The 19,527-nt window shown below is 40.8% G+C and overlaps 3 protein-coding genes across 7 annotated transcripts in view; 1 reads left to right on the plus strand and 2 right to left on the minus strand.

Moving 5' to 3' along the window:
- The window catches only part of ATP7B (ATPase copper transporting beta), a 90,790-nt gene extending 86,111 nt beyond the window's left edge, over positions 1-4,679 (minus strand). Inside the window, exons 1-2 of one of the 2 annotated variants that reach the window (XM_019752164.3) lie at positions 4,557-4,679; positions 3,880-3,985 (exon numbers count right to left, since the gene is read on the minus strand). In XM_019752164.3, coding sequence (XP_019607723.3) covers positions 3,880-3,933 — 54 coding nt within the window. In that variant the 5' untranslated portion in view covers positions 3,934-3,985; positions 4,557-4,679. Of the gene's footprint in view, positions 1-3,879; positions 3,986-4,286 lie in introns of both variants that reach the window. The other variant, XM_019752162.3, reaches the window with a different exon arrangement.
- A 146-nt stretch (positions 4,680-4,825) lies between these two features.
- ALG11 (ALG11 alpha-1,2-mannosyltransferase) lies at positions 4,826-16,258 on the plus strand. Of its 2 annotated transcripts, none has more exons than XM_019752148.3 (4): positions 4,826-4,979; positions 7,598-7,828; positions 9,418-10,349; positions 13,712-16,258. In XM_019752148.3, the coding sequence occupies exons 1-4, from the start codon at positions 4,939-4,941 to the stop codon at positions 13,981-13,983; spliced, it is 1,476 nt and encodes a 491-aa protein (XP_019607707.3). In that variant the 5' UTR covers positions 4,826-4,938; the 3' UTR covers positions 13,984-16,258. The 2 variants fall into 2 exon arrangements, with proteins under 2 accessions (XP_019607707.3, XP_019607708.3); XM_019752149.3 differs by having other exon boundaries at positions 4,873-4,979; positions 7,598-7,832.
- A 545-nt stretch (positions 16,259-16,803) lies between these two features.
- Positions 16,804-19,527, minus strand: part of NEK5 (NIMA related kinase 5) — a 79,795-nt gene continuing 77,071 nt past the window's right edge. For all 3 annotated transcript variants that reach the window (XM_074329905.2, XM_074329904.2, XM_074329906.2), the window contains one exon: positions 16,804-17,923. In XM_074329905.2, the coding sequence (XP_074186006.2) occupies positions 17,791-17,923 (133 nt within the window). In that variant the 3' untranslated portion in view covers positions 16,804-17,790. The remainder of the gene's footprint in view (positions 17,924-19,527) is intronic.

The following is a 19,527-nucleotide window of genomic DNA, read 5'->3' on the forward strand; positions in this document are numbered from 1 at the left end:
CGGACTCAATCCCAGATCTGCCTCTTAGTAGCTGTAGAACCTTGGGCAAGTAACTTAACTTCTCTCTGCCTCAGAGTCCCCATCTGTAAAGATGATTAACTCGGGTCTCATGTTCTACCACCTCTTCCTTCCGCTCCAGCCATGCTGGCTTGCTTACACTTCCTCCAACATTCAGGTCACTCCTGACTTAGGACCTTGACACCTTCTGATTACTCAACCCAGAATACTTCCCCCAAATTTGAATCATACATGTTTCTACTCAAATGCCACCACTTCAGATAAGAATTTCTTCACCACTTGCTTAAAATAGTATCTCCCTGTTCCATGTCATTCCTAATGTCCCTACCTTGATTTATTTACGTCTCAGCCTTATCACTACCACAAATAACACTGCCAGAGTCTCCTCTTACTGCAGAGGATATGTTCCAAGATTCCCAGTGGATGCCTGAAACCACAGATAGTACTGAACCCCATAGTTTTTTTTTCCTATACATACATATCTATGATGAAGTTTAATTTATAAATTAGGAACAGTAAGAGATTAACAAAAATAATAAAATGAAACAATTATAACAATATAAGGTGTGATCAAAAAATACGGTGACTATTTAAATAAAAATGTATTACAGTAAAAGACACATTGTCATTAATCCCCTTCAAAATACTCCCCCTCGCTTCAAACACACTTATCCCACCGCATTTCCATGAAAATAAGACCTAGCTGGATAATCAGCTCTAATGAATCTTTTAGAGCAAAAATTAATAAAAGATGCGGTCTTATTTTACTATAATACAAGACCCGGTCTTATATTAATTTCTACTCCAAAAGACGCATTAGAACTGATTGTCCAGCCAGGTCTTATTTTCGGGGAAACAGGGCATCATCCTTGCCACTTTCTGAAGCAGTTAAGGACATCTTCTTTCGTGTTTTTAGTTGTGCTGTCGTGGCTGCCTCAATGTCCTGAATCATTCTGACTTTGAGGAAGAGTCAGATGTCACATGGTGCCAGATCTGGTGAATAAGGTGGATGAGGCCACCCCATAATGTTTTTATTTTACAGAAATTGCTGTATAGCAGAAGCGATGTGTGACACAGAGTGTTGTCATGATGGAGGATGATTTATGGCACACTTTGAAACACACCTTCTCTCAACGGTAGCTCATACCCAACTGACTGCCCTGAACAAGTTGAAACTTGTCATACACTGTTACTAAGGTTCAACACACTGCTTCCTGTATTAAAGATCCCTGCCTTTCCGTTGGATGGCACTTGGCAGCAGCATTCACCGTATTTTGTAATCACAACAGAAAGGCTCTGTGTCACACATCGCTTCTGGTACAGCAATTTCTGTCAGATAAAAACATTATGGTGTGTCCTCATCCACCTTATTCACCAGATCTGGCACCGTGCAACTTCTGGCTCTTCCCCAAAGTCAAAACGACCATGAGAGGTAAAGGTTTTGAATCAATTCAAGACATCAAGGCAGCCACAACAGCACAACTAAAGACACTCACTAAAGAGGACTTCCAGAACTGCTTCAGAAAGTGGCAAGAACGATGGGATCAGGGTGTTTGAATCGAGGGGGAGTATTTTGAGGGGGATTAATGGCAATGTGTCTTTTGCTGTAATAAATAGTTTTTATTTAAACATTCACCGTATTGTTTGATCACACCTCGTCCTGTAATAAAAGTTAAGTGAATATGGTCTCTCTCTCAAAATCTTATTGTTCTGTACTCACCTTTTCACTTAAAGGAAGCACTTTATAGCTCTTGTTTGGCTAATCTGAATTGCCAGCATCACTACTCTTGCATTTTGGATTCATTAAGTAAAATAAGGGTGACTTGAACACAAGCACTGATAATCAAAGCAACTACTAAGTGACAAACAAGTGGGTAGTAAACACAGGACGGAGAGGCTGGATAAAGGGATGATTCATGTCCCGGGTGAGACAGAGCAGGACGGCATGAGATTTCATTATGCTACTCAGAACAGCTCACAATTTAAAACATTAAGTTGTTTATTTCTGGAAGTTTCCATTTAATGTTTTTGGGCTTCAGTTGACCACAGGTAACTAAAACCACAGAAAGCAAAACTGTGGATGAGCGGGAACTACCATATTTGTTTACTCTCTTTTTTTCTGTATCTCCTACTAAGATATAAATTCCTTAAGGATGGAGTCTGAGTCTTAGCTGGATCCCCAGTGACCAGCACAAAGTAAATACTGAAAAAATATTTGTTTAGTTAATGGTGACGAGAATACCTACATTAAAGGGTTTTGCGAAGATTAAATGAGATAGAGGAACATAAAATGCTTAATATACTGCCTGGCGCATAGTAAGCTCAGTAACGTTGGCTAGTATCAAAGGAATCCAGAAGAGGGTGAGGTCAACATGGGCAGAGGCAGTCACAGAAACTTTCAAGGAGGTGGCAGGTCTTAAGCTTGATCTAGAAGGATAAGGATTTTTCTGATGGTAGAGAGGTGGGGACATTTCAGGGGGATGGAAGTGTCTCCCCCATATACAAGCCAACCTTCCTCACACATGCTCTCTTCACACATCCATTAAATGCAGAGTCATCATACTAAGCCTCATTTATTGACCAGACTGTGCCTATCCACCAATCCACTTACTTTCATTTCTATACCACCACAGCCTAGACGTATTTCACTACAATAGGACATGCAATAATGTTGAATTAATTTCAGGAATCTGTAAAAAAGGCACAGCATACTCTTCAGACCAGCAAACCAGGTCTAGGTGTCTATCCTAAGGAAATACTCAAGTGTCAGCATTAAATATCACGTACAAGAATGTCCACTATATACTGGCTTGTGAGCTGGAAAAAAAAGAAGCAGCCAGAATGTTTCCACATGGAAACAAGAAACATACTATGGTGCGTCCATACTGTGTAGAGGTTAAACTGAATATGACAGATGCTTATGCACTAATGTGAAACAATCTCCAAAACATATTGTTATATTGGGGGAAAAAAGTTTAGCAAATACACACTATGTAATCTCATTTATAAGATTACAAGTAAAACAAGCAAAAATTTTAAACCCCCAAACATACAAAACCTAAAGATTTCTCTGGAGATATATATATATATATATATATATATATATATATATATACACACACACACACACATACATATGTGTATGTATGTATATATGTATACATATTACATATATACATGTATATATATTCATATATTATACTATATATTATAATATATATTACATATACATACATATATATACTTAACCACTATATTTTCAGCTTTTCACCACCACCTGAAACAGAGTAAATTTTCAACAAATATTTGCTGAACGAACAAAGACCTATGTACATTAATAGACATATGTCCATCAATAGAAAAAGAGATCTGCTTTTCACGCTAAATATTTCTGTACTGTTTAAATTTAAGAGTCCACATTAATGTACTACTTGTATAATTGAAATGAATTCAAAATAGTTGTTAGAAAAAAAAGTTTACAGGATCTGGATATAGACCATAAAGGGGTCCACGCACCAACTCTGAATAATTATCCAGGTAACTAATTTAATCGTCTTAAGCAATTAGGCCCTTACACAGCAATTCAATACTCACTTTACCTCTCCAGCATGAGGCCCCTTAACAGCATAAACATGAATAGAAAAGTGCCGGGTTTTAAATTGTTCCTGAAAACCAGTTAATGGCATGCCCTTTCTAAAGGGTGCTCTTCTTACAAACTATGACTCCCCTGGGGATGGGGTTCTCCTTCTCGGCCTTCCCAGCACACCCTCAGGAGCCGGGTAAGGGCTGCAGGTGAGCAGATGGGCGTGCAAAGTCCTCCAGGTAGGTGTGTGCGCACAGCGCTGGGGGAAGGAAACTTACTTTCCGACTGGCCCCCTCTCTAGCTGTAATCTGTCTCTCCTGCTCAGGCATCATCTCTCGGAGGAACCAATTTCTTCTGTGATCCGGCCCAGAGCCCAAAGATCACCTGGTTAGTGGGAAAGAAGCGCAGTGTTAAAATCCAGAGAGGAGAGGAGCGAGGTGTGGATGGCATCTTTGCGGTTCGGCTCTCACGGAGGCAGGATCTCGGAACCCGCCCCAGTATTTCGGACGAGGGGATCCGCTGCCCTCACCCTACCGGCTAATTCAAAGTTGCGCGCCACCACGCCCCTGGCCTTTGGGGGCGCCCGCAAGAGAACGAGAGGGGAGAGTGGGCCTCGGACCCTAACCCGCAACCGGAGGTGGGCTTGCGGGTGCCACAGTGTCCCTCCTAGCGGGGCCCATCCTACCTCCCAAGTCTCCGCTCCCTCGGGGCGATGCGCCCAGGACTCGGTCTTTAGTTCCCGCGTGTGCCGGTGAGGGAAGGAGGGTGGACCAGCCTCGCAGACCCGCGCGGGGCATGCAGATCCCAGGGTTCGCCCACCGCGGGCGGGGGAGGTGCGGTGTGGCGGGCGCCCGCTTCGGATTCGCTCTGCACAGCCCCCTCTCCAGCTCCGCGCCTGACTCCCGGGCACCGCGGTCCCCAGACGCCGCAGCCGCCTCGGGAATGAACTCCGCACCTGGAAAATCGACCCGAGACGCGCAAGGGCCTCCCATTGGTCTCCAACCGGTGGGAGGCTCTCTGGGCTGAGGGCGCGGGGGCTTCCAATGGGGTGGGGGCAGAGGGCGGGAGAGCCGGCTGTCCATCACAGGCCACTCCCACCCAGGTCACCTCCCACTACAGCCCCGCCCATGGGCCGCGAAATCCGGGTACACCACCCCAAAAACTTGTCTACTCCGCAAGCTATTTTATTGGCTGGAAGGCCGTGGGAAGCTATACCAGCAACCAATTGAAACGCACAGTCGGCCCCGTGAAGGCGGGGAAAACACCGCACGCTTCCTCAGTAGCCAATAGAGAAGAGGAACAGCGAAGCGCTTCCTGCGTTCTGGGGTCGACTGAAGATGGCCGCCGACAGGGGTTGGTGCTTGTATGAGTTATTGAGGTGAGGAGTCGGTGGGGTGGGTTCGCAGGCGTTGTCGGTATTGCGGTAGTACGTGTCCGTCCCATGCAGCTGAAGCTTGCGGGGAAGGGCTTTCTTTGTCCTGAATCTAGGCTGTTTTCTCAAGGCCGGTGAGCGCTCTTCCTCCCATTCGGGGTCTTCTCAATGGACTGGGGCTGACTGGGTTAAAGACTCAGTTTACCGCCTTTTCTTCACCTGCCCCACTGCTCGCTGAGGGGTCGAGTCCCTCTCCACGGTTTCGCTTTATCTTTCTCTTGGTCGCATTCCAATTAGTCGTAAATTATTCATATGTGTTCCTCATTTTCCTTTATGATTGAGCCACGAATCGTTTTCCACTCGTGTCTGTCTTTTTGGTAAAGAGGAAACGGAATCTTCCCACTCACGTCTTAGTTTCACTCGCCAAACCTTCATTGTTAACATTAGTCACTTACGCATAAAGTTTATGTTGAATCCCCTGCTTCTTGATCATCCGTTGATTTTTATTTCTGATGATGTAAGAAGAGTTATATGAAATATTACGTTTTTATTACATAGGTAGTAAATTGTTTCTTGTAGGAAAGTTAGGAAATAGACGAGCAAAAACCAAAATTCGCCAGGAATGCTACCATACGGAGATAACTACTGTTAATATTTTACTGAAAAAACTACCCAGACTTGTTTTCCACATTTGTTGTTGTAATACTGCTGTACTTCACTTGACTTGAACTACACTAATAAAACAGAAAGACCCTGTCTATTCTACCTAAACAGTTCTTTTAACACCTACGTATTTTTGTTCAGGTGGAAAATTTATAATTAACACAATAGCACTCTGAATAGCAGTATTTACATATTCTCTCCAAAATTGAGATGTTGTTTCTTCATTTTTGTCCCCTCTACTTCACATTCTAGGGTGGTTTTTTAAAAACATTTTGAATGGGAAAGTATTTTCAGAGCCTGCATATTCTTCCCTGTCATTTGAAATATCCCTAACTCGGTGTTTTGCACATAATAATGGCTAAATAAATGTTTGCTAAATGAATGACTCACTTGTTTACAATTATCTTTTTTAAAGCCTTGTGTTTAAATATGGGTAAACATTATTTAATGGCACATATTTTAGTTATATTTAAACAAATTCTAAAAAGCAATTTTGATGTGCAAGTACTGCAGGATGTTTAATAAATTTATAAGAACTGTAAGTGTATATTCAAAATTAACAACAAAATAAAGGACTGGTTCAACATTAGTCAATGTGATTTTTTTTCTAATTTTAAATTAAATAGTTCAGTTTGAAAATCTTATATAATTTCCCACTTAAATCATTTGAAGGAAATGTCATAAAAATCTTTGGATTCTGTGGGTCATATTACCCTTGATGTCCTGAATGTCATCCAAATATCTTCCTTTCAGTATTTCCTTTATCTTTGCGTAAAGAAAGAAGTCATTGGGGGCCAGATCAGGTGAGTAGGGAGGGTGTTCAGATACAGTGATTTGTTTACTGGCTAAAAACTCTCTCACAGACAGTGCCATGTGAGCTGGTACATTGTTGTGATGCAAGAGCCATGAATTGTTGTCGAAAAGTTCAGGTCGTCTAACTTTTTCCCGCAGCCTTTTCAGCACTTCCAAATACTAAACTTGGTTAACTGCTTGCCCAGTTGGTACAAATTCATAATGAATAATCCCTCTGATATCAAAAAAGGTTAGCCACATCATTGCAACATGTTCACGAACTTAATTGTCTGACCTGGTATGATGGCCAACCCAAAGAGAAAAACTTTAACTTGAGAAATTATTTGAAAATAATTTAAGAGTCATCTGAGGAGGTAATAAAATTTTGCATTCAGGCAGTGTGTATTTATTGGATGTCATCTCTGTGCCAGGTTATGGGAGACATTGAGATACGGTGGTGAACAAGCCTGGGTTCTTGCCTTTGCAGAGCTTCAGTTGACTTGGCAAAAATAGAGAACTTTTTAGAAGTGAGTGTGGGAGTGAGTTTTCTAATGTGCATGAAGTAGGACATTAGTGGATTTTTGGCAACTCGTTTAGAGGCAAGTAGGGGAAAGGAGTGATTTTAGAGTCATGTGAACAGATCAAATGCAGAACTCAAATAGAAATGGAGACATTTAAATTCCATCCCTCTTATCCCAGAAATTGTTCTACTTGAGATGAAGAGAATAAATATCTCACCAAACTTTTAACTCGTAGAATACTGATCATTCAAGAAGACATTTTTTGGGGTTACATATTGTCATTTTGAGGATCAGATGCCATTGCTAATCGTGTCTAGTTGAAATTAATTAAATTTGTTTTAATCCCTTAACACATATACTGAATTAGGACAAAAGTGGCTGGCTCAACATTGATTTTTACTGCTGATTAAAAATTGCTAATGTGCTGTGGAGATTGGAAGTAAAGGGGACTTACGCTTTAGTCATTGGCTATTTTGTAGTATTAGAATTTTAATAATTGAGTATTTTGCTAGACTCTCAAAGCTATAAAATGTTTCTCTGTCTGCAACTAATATATAAAGTAGATATGTAAAAGTAGACTTTACTTTGTAGTCTTATTTTTGTTCAATGGGCATTTATACCTATTTCACCCTTCCCCTCTTGTTTCAGGTTTTTTTATTCATTATTCTTCCCTGGGATAATTGTTTGTGGAACTTTATGTTTGTGTTTGGTCATTTTCCTTTGGGGAATCAGAGTGATGCTACAGAGAAAGAAAAACTCAAGATCGACTGGAAAAGATGGGAAAAATCAAATGGTGATTGCATTTTTCCATCCGTACTGCAATGCTGGCGGAGGAGGAGAAAGAGTTTTATGGTGTGCATTACGGGCCCTGCAGAAAAAGTAGGTATGCATCTTTCTTAGCTAATTGGCTATACTGTTACCACTTTTTTAAAAATCATTACCCAGAATTCATCTTTTTCTAGTACTTTATTCATAGCCAGGAATTCCGTTTTAAACTGTTCTTTAATAAGGAAATACTTATCTCACATGCCAACCTGCCTTACAAGATCCTATTGAGTTTTAATTTCTATGATAAAGAAATGGAAAGTGTCTGCCCTTTTATAGCATAATTTAGTGGGAATAATTAGTCACCTTGGGAGAGTGTGTGGAGGAGAAATTGAATACTAAACAAATATACCCAGTACTGTGGAGCACTTAACCTGAATACTTATAGTCAGTAGCGGCATACCCAAAATTATCTTCATGAAGCATCTATTTATTCTCATTTTGATACCATTATCTATTGGATTGTCTTAAGTAAGTTAGCTTGTTAGAAAAAGAGTATAGTGTTATACATCATTTTGTGTTTTAGGCTTTTTTCTCCCACACCTGTTCCAAAAATATTTATGATTCCCTTTTAGAAAGGAAAAACCCAGGTTCCATAGTAAAATACAGGTTCCATTATTGTTCTATCATATGAGAAAAACTGTTGTCCTTTCATGGTTATTCTACCTCCTGGCACACGCCCTCCATTCAGTTCCAATGCCTTCAGGTAATTCCCTTAGCTCTACTTTTCTATATTCTTGGCCCATCTGGTTTCCAGCCACCATCCCTGTATTTCCTCTTCCGTCTTCCATAAATGCCTACATCCAAAGAATTTTCTTAAATCTCAGCTTAATTTCCACCTCTTTGAAGCCCTCCCTCCTTTAATCCACACTGTCCTTTCCTTCTCATGACTCTGCATATTACCTTTGTCCCTGACGAGATTATCTAACTCGAAGGCAGTGGTAGGTGGTTTCATGATATTTGTACACATGCTCCTCAGCAGCCCCTATTACTCCTAATTCACCTACAAGAAGAAAAATCCAACTCTAGTGTGACATAGGAGATACTTTTTCATCTTGCTCTTGCCGCATATTCTCATCCCTCTCTGCTCCTTCACAGACACTGTGCTCCAGCGTACTGAACTAGGAGCATTATGCTTTCTCTAGATTCCTTGCCTTTTCAGAGTGTTCCCTTTTTTCTGAAACAGCCTTTTTCCCCTCAGTTAATTCCTACAAAACTTTCCTGACTTGGCATAAGCTACAGGACACTTTTCATTCAATCTTTAGTGAATCTTGTTTATCAGTATTTTATTAATATTTCATCACCATTTTTATACTGAGAAAGTTGTCAAAATATAATTTTTTACTTTTTTGAAAATGAAAACGTCTCATTTATAAATCAGCAGCTTTTGTTGGTATCTGCTCCCTGCAGAACTCTTACTGGAGGAGATTGCAAAGATCTATAGGTCTCATTTGAAGGACTAACATTGGAGTTGTAGGGCAGGAAAGAGTGGGGTCAGTAGTCCAAATGCAGTGAATGAAAAACAGTGGAAAACATTTTTTAGTCTAAAAATAAGCTTATGATGGTGAGAAAAAAAATATCTACAACTTTTTGATTGATTTGAACCTAAACTAATGAAATTCTTAACTGCTGTATTGTTTTAGGTTTCCTGAAGCAGTTTATGTTGTTTATACCGGTGATGTTAATGTCAGCAGTCAGCAAATATTAGCAGGTGCTTTCAGAAGATTTAACATCAGATTAATGCACCCAGTGGAATTTGTTTTCTTAAAGAAGCGCTACCTTGTGGAAGATTCCCTCTACCCTCACTTCACACTGCTGGGCCAAAGTCTAGGATCCATTTTTCTTGGCTGGGAAGCTCTGATGCAGTGTGTTCCCGATATTTACATCGACTCAATGGGCTACGCTTTCACGCTTCCTCTGTTTAAGTATTTAGGCGGTTGCCGAGTTGGAAGCTACGTTCATTATCCCACTATCAGCACTGACATGCTCTCTGTAGTGAAGAATCAAAATGCTGGATTTAATAATGCAGCCTTCATTACCAGGAATCCCTTTCTCAGCAAAGTAAAGCTCATCTACTACTATTTATTTGCTTTTGTTTATGGACTTGTTGGTTCTTGCAGTGATGTAGTCATGGTCAATTCTTCTTGGACACTGAACCACATTCTCTCACTGTGGAAGGTTGGGCATTGCACTGACATTGTTTATCCGCCGTGTGATGTACAGACGTTTCTGGACATTCCCGTACATGAGAAAAAAATGACCTCGGGACACTTACTAGTGTCTATTGGCCAGTTTAGGCCTGAAAAGAATCATCCTTTGCAGATCAGAGCCTTTGCTAAATTGCTGAATAAGAAGGAGGCTAAGTCACTTCCATCACTTAAACTTGTCCTCATTGGAGGCTGTCGTAACCAAGATGATGAACTTAGGGTAAACCAACTGAGAAGGCTCTCTGAGGATCTAGGAGTTCAAGAAGATGTGGAATTTAAAATAAATATTCCATTTGATGAATTAAAGAATTACTTGTCTGAAGCCACAATCGGTCTGCACACCATGTGGAATGAGCATTTTGGGATTGGTGAGTTTGTCCTTTAACTTGTTTGGTGCAATGAGATAATACATTTTAGGTTGTTTTGATAAAATAGTAATACTCTGGAAGTTCTCATCAAGTCCTAATTCTCTTCCCCCAGTGTACTAAGTGTGCTTTCCTGATTTGAGACCGTGTAAGACATAATTTATGATCAGGAATAATAGCTAATATTTATTGATCATTTACTGTGTGTGGGGGAGGGTCACTGTTGAGGTCTTTGCAAGTATTATCTGATTTAATCCTCTCTAAAACCCTAGTGGATAGGTGTTATTATCTCTATTTTTTAAATAAACTCAGACACAGAGGTTTAGAACTCGCCCAAGTTCAGTCACACAGTAAGCCTAACCCAGAGAGCCCTGCTCGCCACCACCACGTTTCCTCTCCCCAGCTGCCCCCATCCACCTCCTGGCACAGATCCCTGGGCCCAACCCTAAGGCCCCTGAAGGACCATGTGGGATCTCTGGGTGGGTCCCAGGCCGAGGTCTGTTGGTAAAGCTCCGCTAGGTGATTCTGCTGTGCCCCAAAAGCTGAGAGCCAGTGTCTGCAGAGGGGGGGGCTCACAAAATTCTGTGGGTGCTTTTATTGATTCTGTACTCAGTATTGGAGTGGCCTCTCCTTTCCTTTCTGCAAATCCCATCCTAAGTGTTTAACTTCAATCTCCCTGCCCCTTTAATTGAGCCTTATTTATTCCAACCCACAGGGTCTCTCTACTGTGACCTGTTATGCACACATAACTTTGATTTTGGTATAAAATCAAGTACTACTTTACGTCTCATTTGGTTCAGCAAGTATTTCTCAAGTTCCTCCTCCGTGTTTCATACTGCCAGGTGTTAGGGGGCCATAGGACAACATAAACGCGAAGTCTCCTACGCGAGGCTACAGTTTCTCTTTCACCCTTTTCTGTCCCTCGTTGGTAGCACAGTACGAAGCTCAGACAGAACAGCAGCGACTTGTTGATCCGAACCTTCCGCAGGGAGCCTGACTTCCATGCTTCCTTCCCCAGATGCTTACTGAGCTTTTACTGCGCAGGCACGGGAGTGGGTGCCGGGAGTGACTGTGCAGTGGGAGCCGCTCTGACAGCTCTGGGCGATACAAGTTCGACAGGCAGTCACTGCACAGCGTGCTGAGTGCTTCGCTAGGGCCAGGGCAGGGGGCTAGGAGAGCACCCAACACAGACGCATGGGGTCACGGGACGCTGGGAACGGAAGCTGGGACCTGAGCAGTTAGCCATGCAGAAGAGGGGAGAGTGGCCCCCAGAGGGTACAGCAGACATTGTCAAAGGACTGAGTTCAGTGTGGCTGGCGCATGGAGGGGACAGCAAGGCAGAGGGGACGTGGCCTGCACGGGGCCGTGCGGCCACGTTAAGCCGGTGGGAAAAGACAGACAGGTTTTAAGTACTGGATTTCCTGAAGTTCACTGTGGCTGCAGTGTGGGCAGTGGATGGGGAGGGGGGGGGCAGGAAGATGCCTGGGGCTGCCCCAGCAACCTGATGAGCGGTGCTGGCGCCTGAACTTGGGAGGTGGACCCGCCAGCGAGCTTCTGAAGTATTGAATGGACTTGGTGATAAACTGAGTGTGCTAAATCCGGGGCAGGAAGGAGGCAGAGACAACTGCCGAGTGTTTTTCCGACAACTATGTGAATGGTGATGGCTTCTACCTAGACAGGGAATCCAACAGGAGAGGCAGCTGATGAGCCAACTTTGGAACGTGCAGAGTTTGAATTGTCTGAGGGTCATGTACGAGTGTGTACAGCAGGCAGTTGTATATGAGTCTGAAGTACAGGAGGGGGACCTGATGTGGGAATACAGACTGGGAGGTGTCGCTGTCGGGGTAGTGACTGCTGCCCCTGTGGAGGTGGGAAGATTTCCCCGGAAAGTGAGTAGAGCGAAAAGAGGCCTGTAGTACAAAATGCTGAGAACACTAACAGCTCTGAAGTGGGCAGAAGAGGGGCCAGCAAAGGAGAAGAGAAGACATGGAGGGAGGAGGAAAGCCAGCAGAGTGCAATGTCGTGGAAACCCGGGGAAGAGAGTGTTGCAGAAGAGGGGAAAGGGCAGCCGGTTGCAGTCCTGGGCCAGATAAGGAAGTCAGCGGGGGCCTGGGCAAGAGTGAGCTAGTGGAGGAGGGGGTGCAAGCGTTGAATCACGCTAAGCTGAGCAGTGAGTACAGGTGAGCAAGTGCAGTTCGTGAATGCAAACACTTTCCATAAGTTGATCTGTGAAACGGAGATGAAAGAAGAGACAGTAGCTAGCGAAGGACTTGTGACCTGAAGAGGAGTGTGTGTGTGTGTGTGTGTGTGTGTGTGTGTGTGCGTGTGCACGCGCGCGCACACTCATGCTTTGATTTTACAAGGCAGGCAGAAAGGGAGAGGGGGAAAATCCTGGAGGGAAGGGATAAAATTGATTAGATTGAGGTCTCCAAGAAAGTATAAAGGAGTGGTATCCAGCCTTGCACAGAATACTATGGCATAATACATATTTTTCAAATAAGAATTCAAATTACAACATTAGCAGAAAACTGTGTTCTGTCAAGATGTCACCAGTGTTGAAAAAACAGTTATACTGATCTCCCTTCTCTCCTGTGCATCTAGGATATCACTTCTGCACCACCCTTTGGAGAAGTGAGCAGTCAACTAAATGATTTTCTGACGACTTAATTCTCTCTAGAAATGTGGCTAAGAAAGGCTGACGAGAGCAACTTATATCCTCATCTATTAGGTTGGTGCAAAAGTCATTGCAGTTGCAGTTTTTGCAGTGATTTTTAACCCTTTAAACCGCAGTTACTTTTGCACCAACCTAATACATCATTCAGCAGAAACTAACTAAAACTTTCATTTAGTTCACTGCTGTTGGGCATCCAGTAGTCTCAAAATTGCCAGAAATCTAGGTAGTAACGTAAGCATCAGCAATAATACGCCTCTCAGGCGGCTTACTCTTTTCCTTTTTTCTCCTCATGCTGTAATTCGAACTCTTAAAATTTTGCTTTTGATATTTTTTTACTTTTTAGCTCTCGATATCTATTAGTTATTTACCATCTTGCTAACATTCTCTAGTCTTCTACTTTGCCTTATTATCTGTAGTATGTCTTTTGTATAGACTGTTCTTCCATCTATTAGTCTCTCACCCCAATAAATTAAAAAAAAAAAAAGAATAAAGCATTATTGTAAAGGTTTGAAAACTTAAAAACTTACAATTATTTTTTTGCACCATGGAATTTAAATGAGCAAATTTATAGGCATACAGATACTTAAATTTCTCACGAGTCTCTTAAAATTTTTAAAGGTTTCTGCTCTTTCTTGTTCTTAAGAATGCATTTAAAAACTTAAAAGACTACACTATTTTGTTTCTTCCTCAGGGATTGTTGAGTGCATGGCAGCTGGCACAATTATCCTTGCACACAATTCCGGGGGCCCAAAGCTTGACATTGTCGTCCCTCACGAAGGAGAGGTAACTGGATTTCTCGCTGACAGTGAAGAAGGCTATGCTGAGACAATGGCCCATATTCTTTCCATGTCTGCGGAAAAGAGACTCCAAATCAGAAACAATGCTCGGGCATCTGTAAGCCGATTCTCTGATCAGAAGTTTGAAGTGACATTCCTGTCATCTGTTGAAAAGTTATTTAAGTAATGCCGTACCTGTACAAAGATATTTTATATAAAACGGCCAAACACCTTCATATGTTGAGTTTTCTAAACTCATTCCCTGTTGTAATAAAGTCAGCCTAAGCAATGCTCTCAGCAGTGTGTGTGTGTGTGTGTGTGTGTGTGTGTGTGTGTAAGCAAGGTATTTATTTCAATGGAAAAAAGGCAAAATTACATAAATGGAAAAGATAAACTTACATAGTTTAAATTTAAAAATTTTAGTGTTTGGTCTCAAATTCTGAAAAATACATATCTGAAAGAAATAAAATGAACCATCTTAATTTTGGTATATTCCTAATTTTCAAATCCTATTTGTCAAATCACGTTAGTAACCAGGAAAGAGAATTTCTTTTTAGAAAAAAAGGAAATGTTGAAAGAAAAATGGGTGACAGATAATTGATGGGTACTTTAGAATTGTTTTGACAGTTTTGGAACACTGAAAAACTCTGGTACATTTACATTTTAAATGATATTGTAGATGGCCTTTTTGAATATAATGATTTTCTTAAAAGAAAAAAGAAACTTGAAGCAGACTTAATCATATTCTAAAAGCATGTTGTCAAGACGAACTGACAGTGATTGCTCTGTGTGTGCGCGCGTGGGCATGTCGCGGCCAAGGTGCTCCCGGTAACCTTCTCCATAGCCAGGTACTTGTGAAAACGGTTTCTGCTTAGGGCTGTCAGTACCAGTGTACAGGGCTCTCATTACCTCTTAACATTCCCCATCTCAGCGGCTGCAAGTCAGCTTCAGTCATTCAGGAGGGTGGAGTAAGAACAGCCATTGTTTTGCCCATAGTGGTGAGGGGACATACAGATCCATGCGCTGGCTCTCCGTGAGCATCATGCATCGCAAGGCAACAGGTGGCAGAAGAGAGCACTGGACTAGCAGTTAGAATACCTGGGCCTGAGCTCAGCTTCATCATTTACAAGCGTCTGATCTTTTGATACTAAAGCCTTTTCTTTAATCTTTCTGAGTCTCAGATTCTTCATCTATAATCTGGACATGGTAATGCCTGTCCTCCACTGCCTTCTGGAGTTCTGATACTAACATGGAAAGTATGTGAAAGTACTTTGAAAATTAGAAAAGTTTCTTTAGTTAAAGGTAACCATGTATGTAAACGTCTTCTGTAATCCTATCTTTATCAGTAGTGCACTACAACCCTATGTAGATTCTTGGTTACTAAGCCAGTAACGAGGAACTAGTATAATCGAACAGGACTTTTATCCTGAATAATTAGCATGGGAAAGTGAATTTATGCATATGCACATATGGCGATGGAGGCCTACAACTCCTGGCGTTGTCAGCATACGTAGTCAGTTCCTTCTAGTTCAGTGAGTTGACCTTCCCAGTCTGATACATCTTTGTGTTGGGGCAGGTTAAAGAGTATGTTTTCCTTTCCAATCTCCCCTCGTCCATTCATTGGTCCAGCCAGCTTCGTTATCTACTCCCAATTACACTGTTGATGTGTCTGCAGGCGGTCTACTGTCATCAGATCAAAACGCAGCAAAACACAATCCCAAGACATTCTGACACACGCATACAGCTTTGTGTCAAAGATCATTCAACTTAGAAAAGAAAGACTGGTGGAAACTGGACATGGAAGGAATGCTACAAATTCTACAGCCCAGTTTTACTTTCAACTTTACAGACAAGCGCAATTTAAAGAACTTAGACTCCTTCAGTAGCACAAGCTGTTGAATGAAAAAATCTGGATTATAAATAACCTTGGTGTTCTGATTCCAGCCCAGTGCTTTTTCTTACCTTACAGCTAGTCTTTGAGGTAGGATTCACACCACTGTACACTTAGCCTACCCTTCTACCTAATGAAAATCATGGGACCAAAGATAAAGAAATTGAAATGTAGCAGAAGTAGAGGATGTAGTAAGAAAGGATTCTGAAACTCCATAAAACATTTAAGCTGTTTCTTCAAAATAATTTTCATTTATCACAAACATATCATTGGAAAGTATAATTTGTATATATATTTACTTTTACTGTCCCTAATGTATTATAGTACATGTTTGTTTTTTTCTGAATGTTACCATGAAAAGTGTCAAAATATGTTAGCAACAATCTGGACGAATGCTGAGTGATTATTAATTTCTATATTATGTTGCTTTTGAGTGTCCACAGCAGTAGTACAATTCACATTCTTGTTCCAGTTGTGTATGTTTTTTGTATAGTAATGTATCTGTATCTAAATATGATTTATGTTTTAAGATACAAAATCATTTGTATCTAAATATGATCTGAAGAAGTGATTTTCGTTATCTTGCGTACTTTTCACAGTATGGTGCCTTTATACCCCTCATTTGGTCTCCCAATTCTGAATTATTTATTATCTCCTACCAATATTTCAGGCTTCACATGCCAAGACATTTTTTTAAAAGAAAAAAAATATTAAGGCAAAACAAAACCTTGCCGCTCATGCCCAAGAAGAATAGGTTTTCTTGGTTCAGCACTGTCTCGATGTGCAATTTTATTTTTATTTTTATTATAGAGCAAATATTTCAGTCAGAATTGTACCACTAAGACGTACAACAACCTTGTCCTTCATAGCAGCAGATAAATCAACAATATCTATTAAGATCCAGGCACATGTTCAACACTGGGATTGTTATAATCAATACACAAAAAGCCTAGGCTTTCCTGACTCAAAGAGCTTACAGTCTTAATGAGGAAATTGTATTATAATTTATTCATTCAAGAAACATTTCTGGCACTGTGCTAAGCCCTATATATAAACAGACCATCATAAGAGTTTGTAACCTATATGTTTGAAACTATCAGAAAATAATAGAACATAATACAATGATTATTTGGTATATAATTAATGACGCCTTGTTACTCATTCAATTGCCGTACTCCCAGGTCAACATCAGCTTCAAAACATTTCAGTATAACTTAAGAAATTTCAAATTCATGGTTTTATAAAATGGCAGATTCATTATTTTAAATGAATTTGTATTAGTTTTCTATCACCATCTTAAATTACCACAAACTAAGTTAAAACAACACAAATTTATTGTCTTAAGAGTTCTGTAGGTCAGAAGTCTAACGTAGATTTCACTACGCTAAACCACAGTGTCAGCAGGGCTCACGGGGGAAATACTTTCCCTTGCCAGCTTCTAGAGGTTACCTGCATTCTCTGGCTTTTGGCCCTTCCCTCCATCTTCAAACCCAGAAGCATCAGGCCAGCTCCTTCTCACACTGTCATCTCTCTGATTCTCCTGCCTCCCTCTTCCACTTTTAAAGACTCGTGATTCCATTGGGTCCACCTGGAAAATGGAAGATAACTTCCCTACTTGAAGGTCAACTGCTTAGCAACCTTAATACCACCTGCAACTTTAATTCCCCTTTGCCATGTAACATATGCTGGTTCACATTTGAGGAAGGGAAACCACTTTACTCCGCATACCACATATATTAATTACCTGAAAGATTTCTTAATAGAAATGTTCAAGTGAAAATATTAATTTCTACACTCAAGCTAGTTCTGTTATCTAAATTTAGAGAGTAAAGTTAGTAAGTCCTTGTGATTACTAGAAAAGCCTTATAAATACATGAATATTTATGACATACCCAAACAGATACCATAGTTAATAGACACTAACATTGCTTTTTTAAAAAGTACAATAATCACACTTGTATATTTTGACCGTTTGTTAATGTTCCTTGGTCTTCATCAACAATAAAAATTTTGGCATTAGATGGAGTAGAAATGTTCTCCAAACCTTCATAATATTTAATTCTGTATATTTCTGCGTTTTATCTGCAGAAATTCTCCTAACTCTTATTCTAACGTTTCAATGTCCTTAGAGGAACCGGAAGCCTCTTCTCTTTTGTCCTCCTCTCTGGAAGTAGTGAGTTTTTCCAGGGATTCCACTACTTCGTTTCTTAACTCATCTTCAGATTCTTCAAAATTTCTGAAATAATACACAGTAAAAATCAACGTCATGATGCCAAAACAGTGAAGAATACATAGGAAAATTAGTTTCCCTTCTCATGCCCCACCCTTACTTGAGCAATATGAAACTTGCATTTTCACCCAGGTAATAAATTATTTACCTGGTTTTTCAAAGAATGATATGTTGGGAGAATCAATATTCTGTTCAGCTGGACTTTTGTTCAGCAACCTTTATTATGTTTATTAATACCCATATACTCATGTTTAAAAGAAGAGGGAAGAGAAAAAAAGAAAAAATAATATGCCGTATATATATCGAGCCCTTACCATATGCCAGTCACTGCCCTAGAGCACTTTACACTTGCTATATTTCATCTAATACTAACAAAACTTGAGGTAGATATTATCGTCATCAATTTGTAAAGAATCTGGGCTCAGAGAAGTTTAAAAAACTGGGCTCAAGGTCTCACAGCTACTAATTAGTAGGGGTAGGAATTGAAATTGTGTCTAAGACTGCAACACTGATATGTTTAGAAGGGCAGAAGGCAAGAGACCAAGAAAACCATCTCAAAGATCACTAATATTTAAGTGGCAAGTGAAAGAGACTAACAAGCTGGTAAGAGCCAAGCATGTTTATCATGGAAGCCAAGGGAGCCGAAACTATCCACAAGGAGGGAACAGCCAAATAAGATGAGGCCTGAGAAATGACAATTTCAAGGTAGTAGGTGACCTTTGGGAGAGTATTTCAGAGTGCTGTGTGGCAGATGCCATCACTGTGGATCAAGAAAGCAATGGGAGGTAAAAACGTGGTGACAATGAACTTAAACTCCTCTGCGGGGAGTCCGGCTCTGAAAGGACAGTGTTATCTCAAGAACATGAGAGTAATGGTTTTGCTTTTGTTTGTTTGTTCATTTGTTTTTCAAGATGGGAGAAATTTGGCCATGTTTCTGTGTTGAGAGAAAGTAGGTAATAGATAATAGACACTGAAAATAAAGCGACAAAGCAGATTAATTGCTAAAAACAAGGTCACTGAAAAAAAAGGCTAGGATTTAGAGTACCTGTGCAACAATGGGCTTTCAGCGGAAAGGCAGACAATTTTTCATCTATGAAGGAAGCTAGGGAAAGAGGAGATAAGGACTCATGTGGACATAGACGGGTTATGGAACTAGACAGCTGAGATGATGCCACCTACAAACACACATGGCCCCTGAGAAGTGGGAGGCACAGTCACATGATGACAGCAGGGTGGGTGGGGGTGAGTGCGCAGGGCTGAGGGTTTGAAAGGAAGCTGACTAGTCATAGGATTACTAGATATCACAGAGGCCCCCACTAAAACTGGAGGTCATAAATTTGGGGTGAACCACAAATTACAGCCTCTGTTTATTAAGCTTTCATTATTGAGGTATATGCTTACACAGGATCTTCCCTCTGTGCTCATTCCTCTACAACTTAAAACAATGATGTGTCCAGGTGTGAATTCCTTTTCACTGTTCCCTCTTGGTGGTGCTTTTATTTCCCAGATATGATTTATGCCTTTCAATAATTAGAAAAAGTCCACAGCTGTAATTGTTTGGAATATAGCTTTCTCCCTATTCTCTCCTTCTGGAATTCTCTTTAGATATA

This window comes from Rhinolophus sinicus, chromosome 16 (assembly GCF_057876585.1).
Source record: "Rhinolophus sinicus isolate RSI-liver-muscle chromosome 16, RSI-T2T, whole genome shotgun sequence".
Taxonomy (NCBI): domain Eukaryota; kingdom Metazoa; phylum Chordata; class Mammalia; order Chiroptera; family Rhinolophidae; genus Rhinolophus; species Rhinolophus sinicus.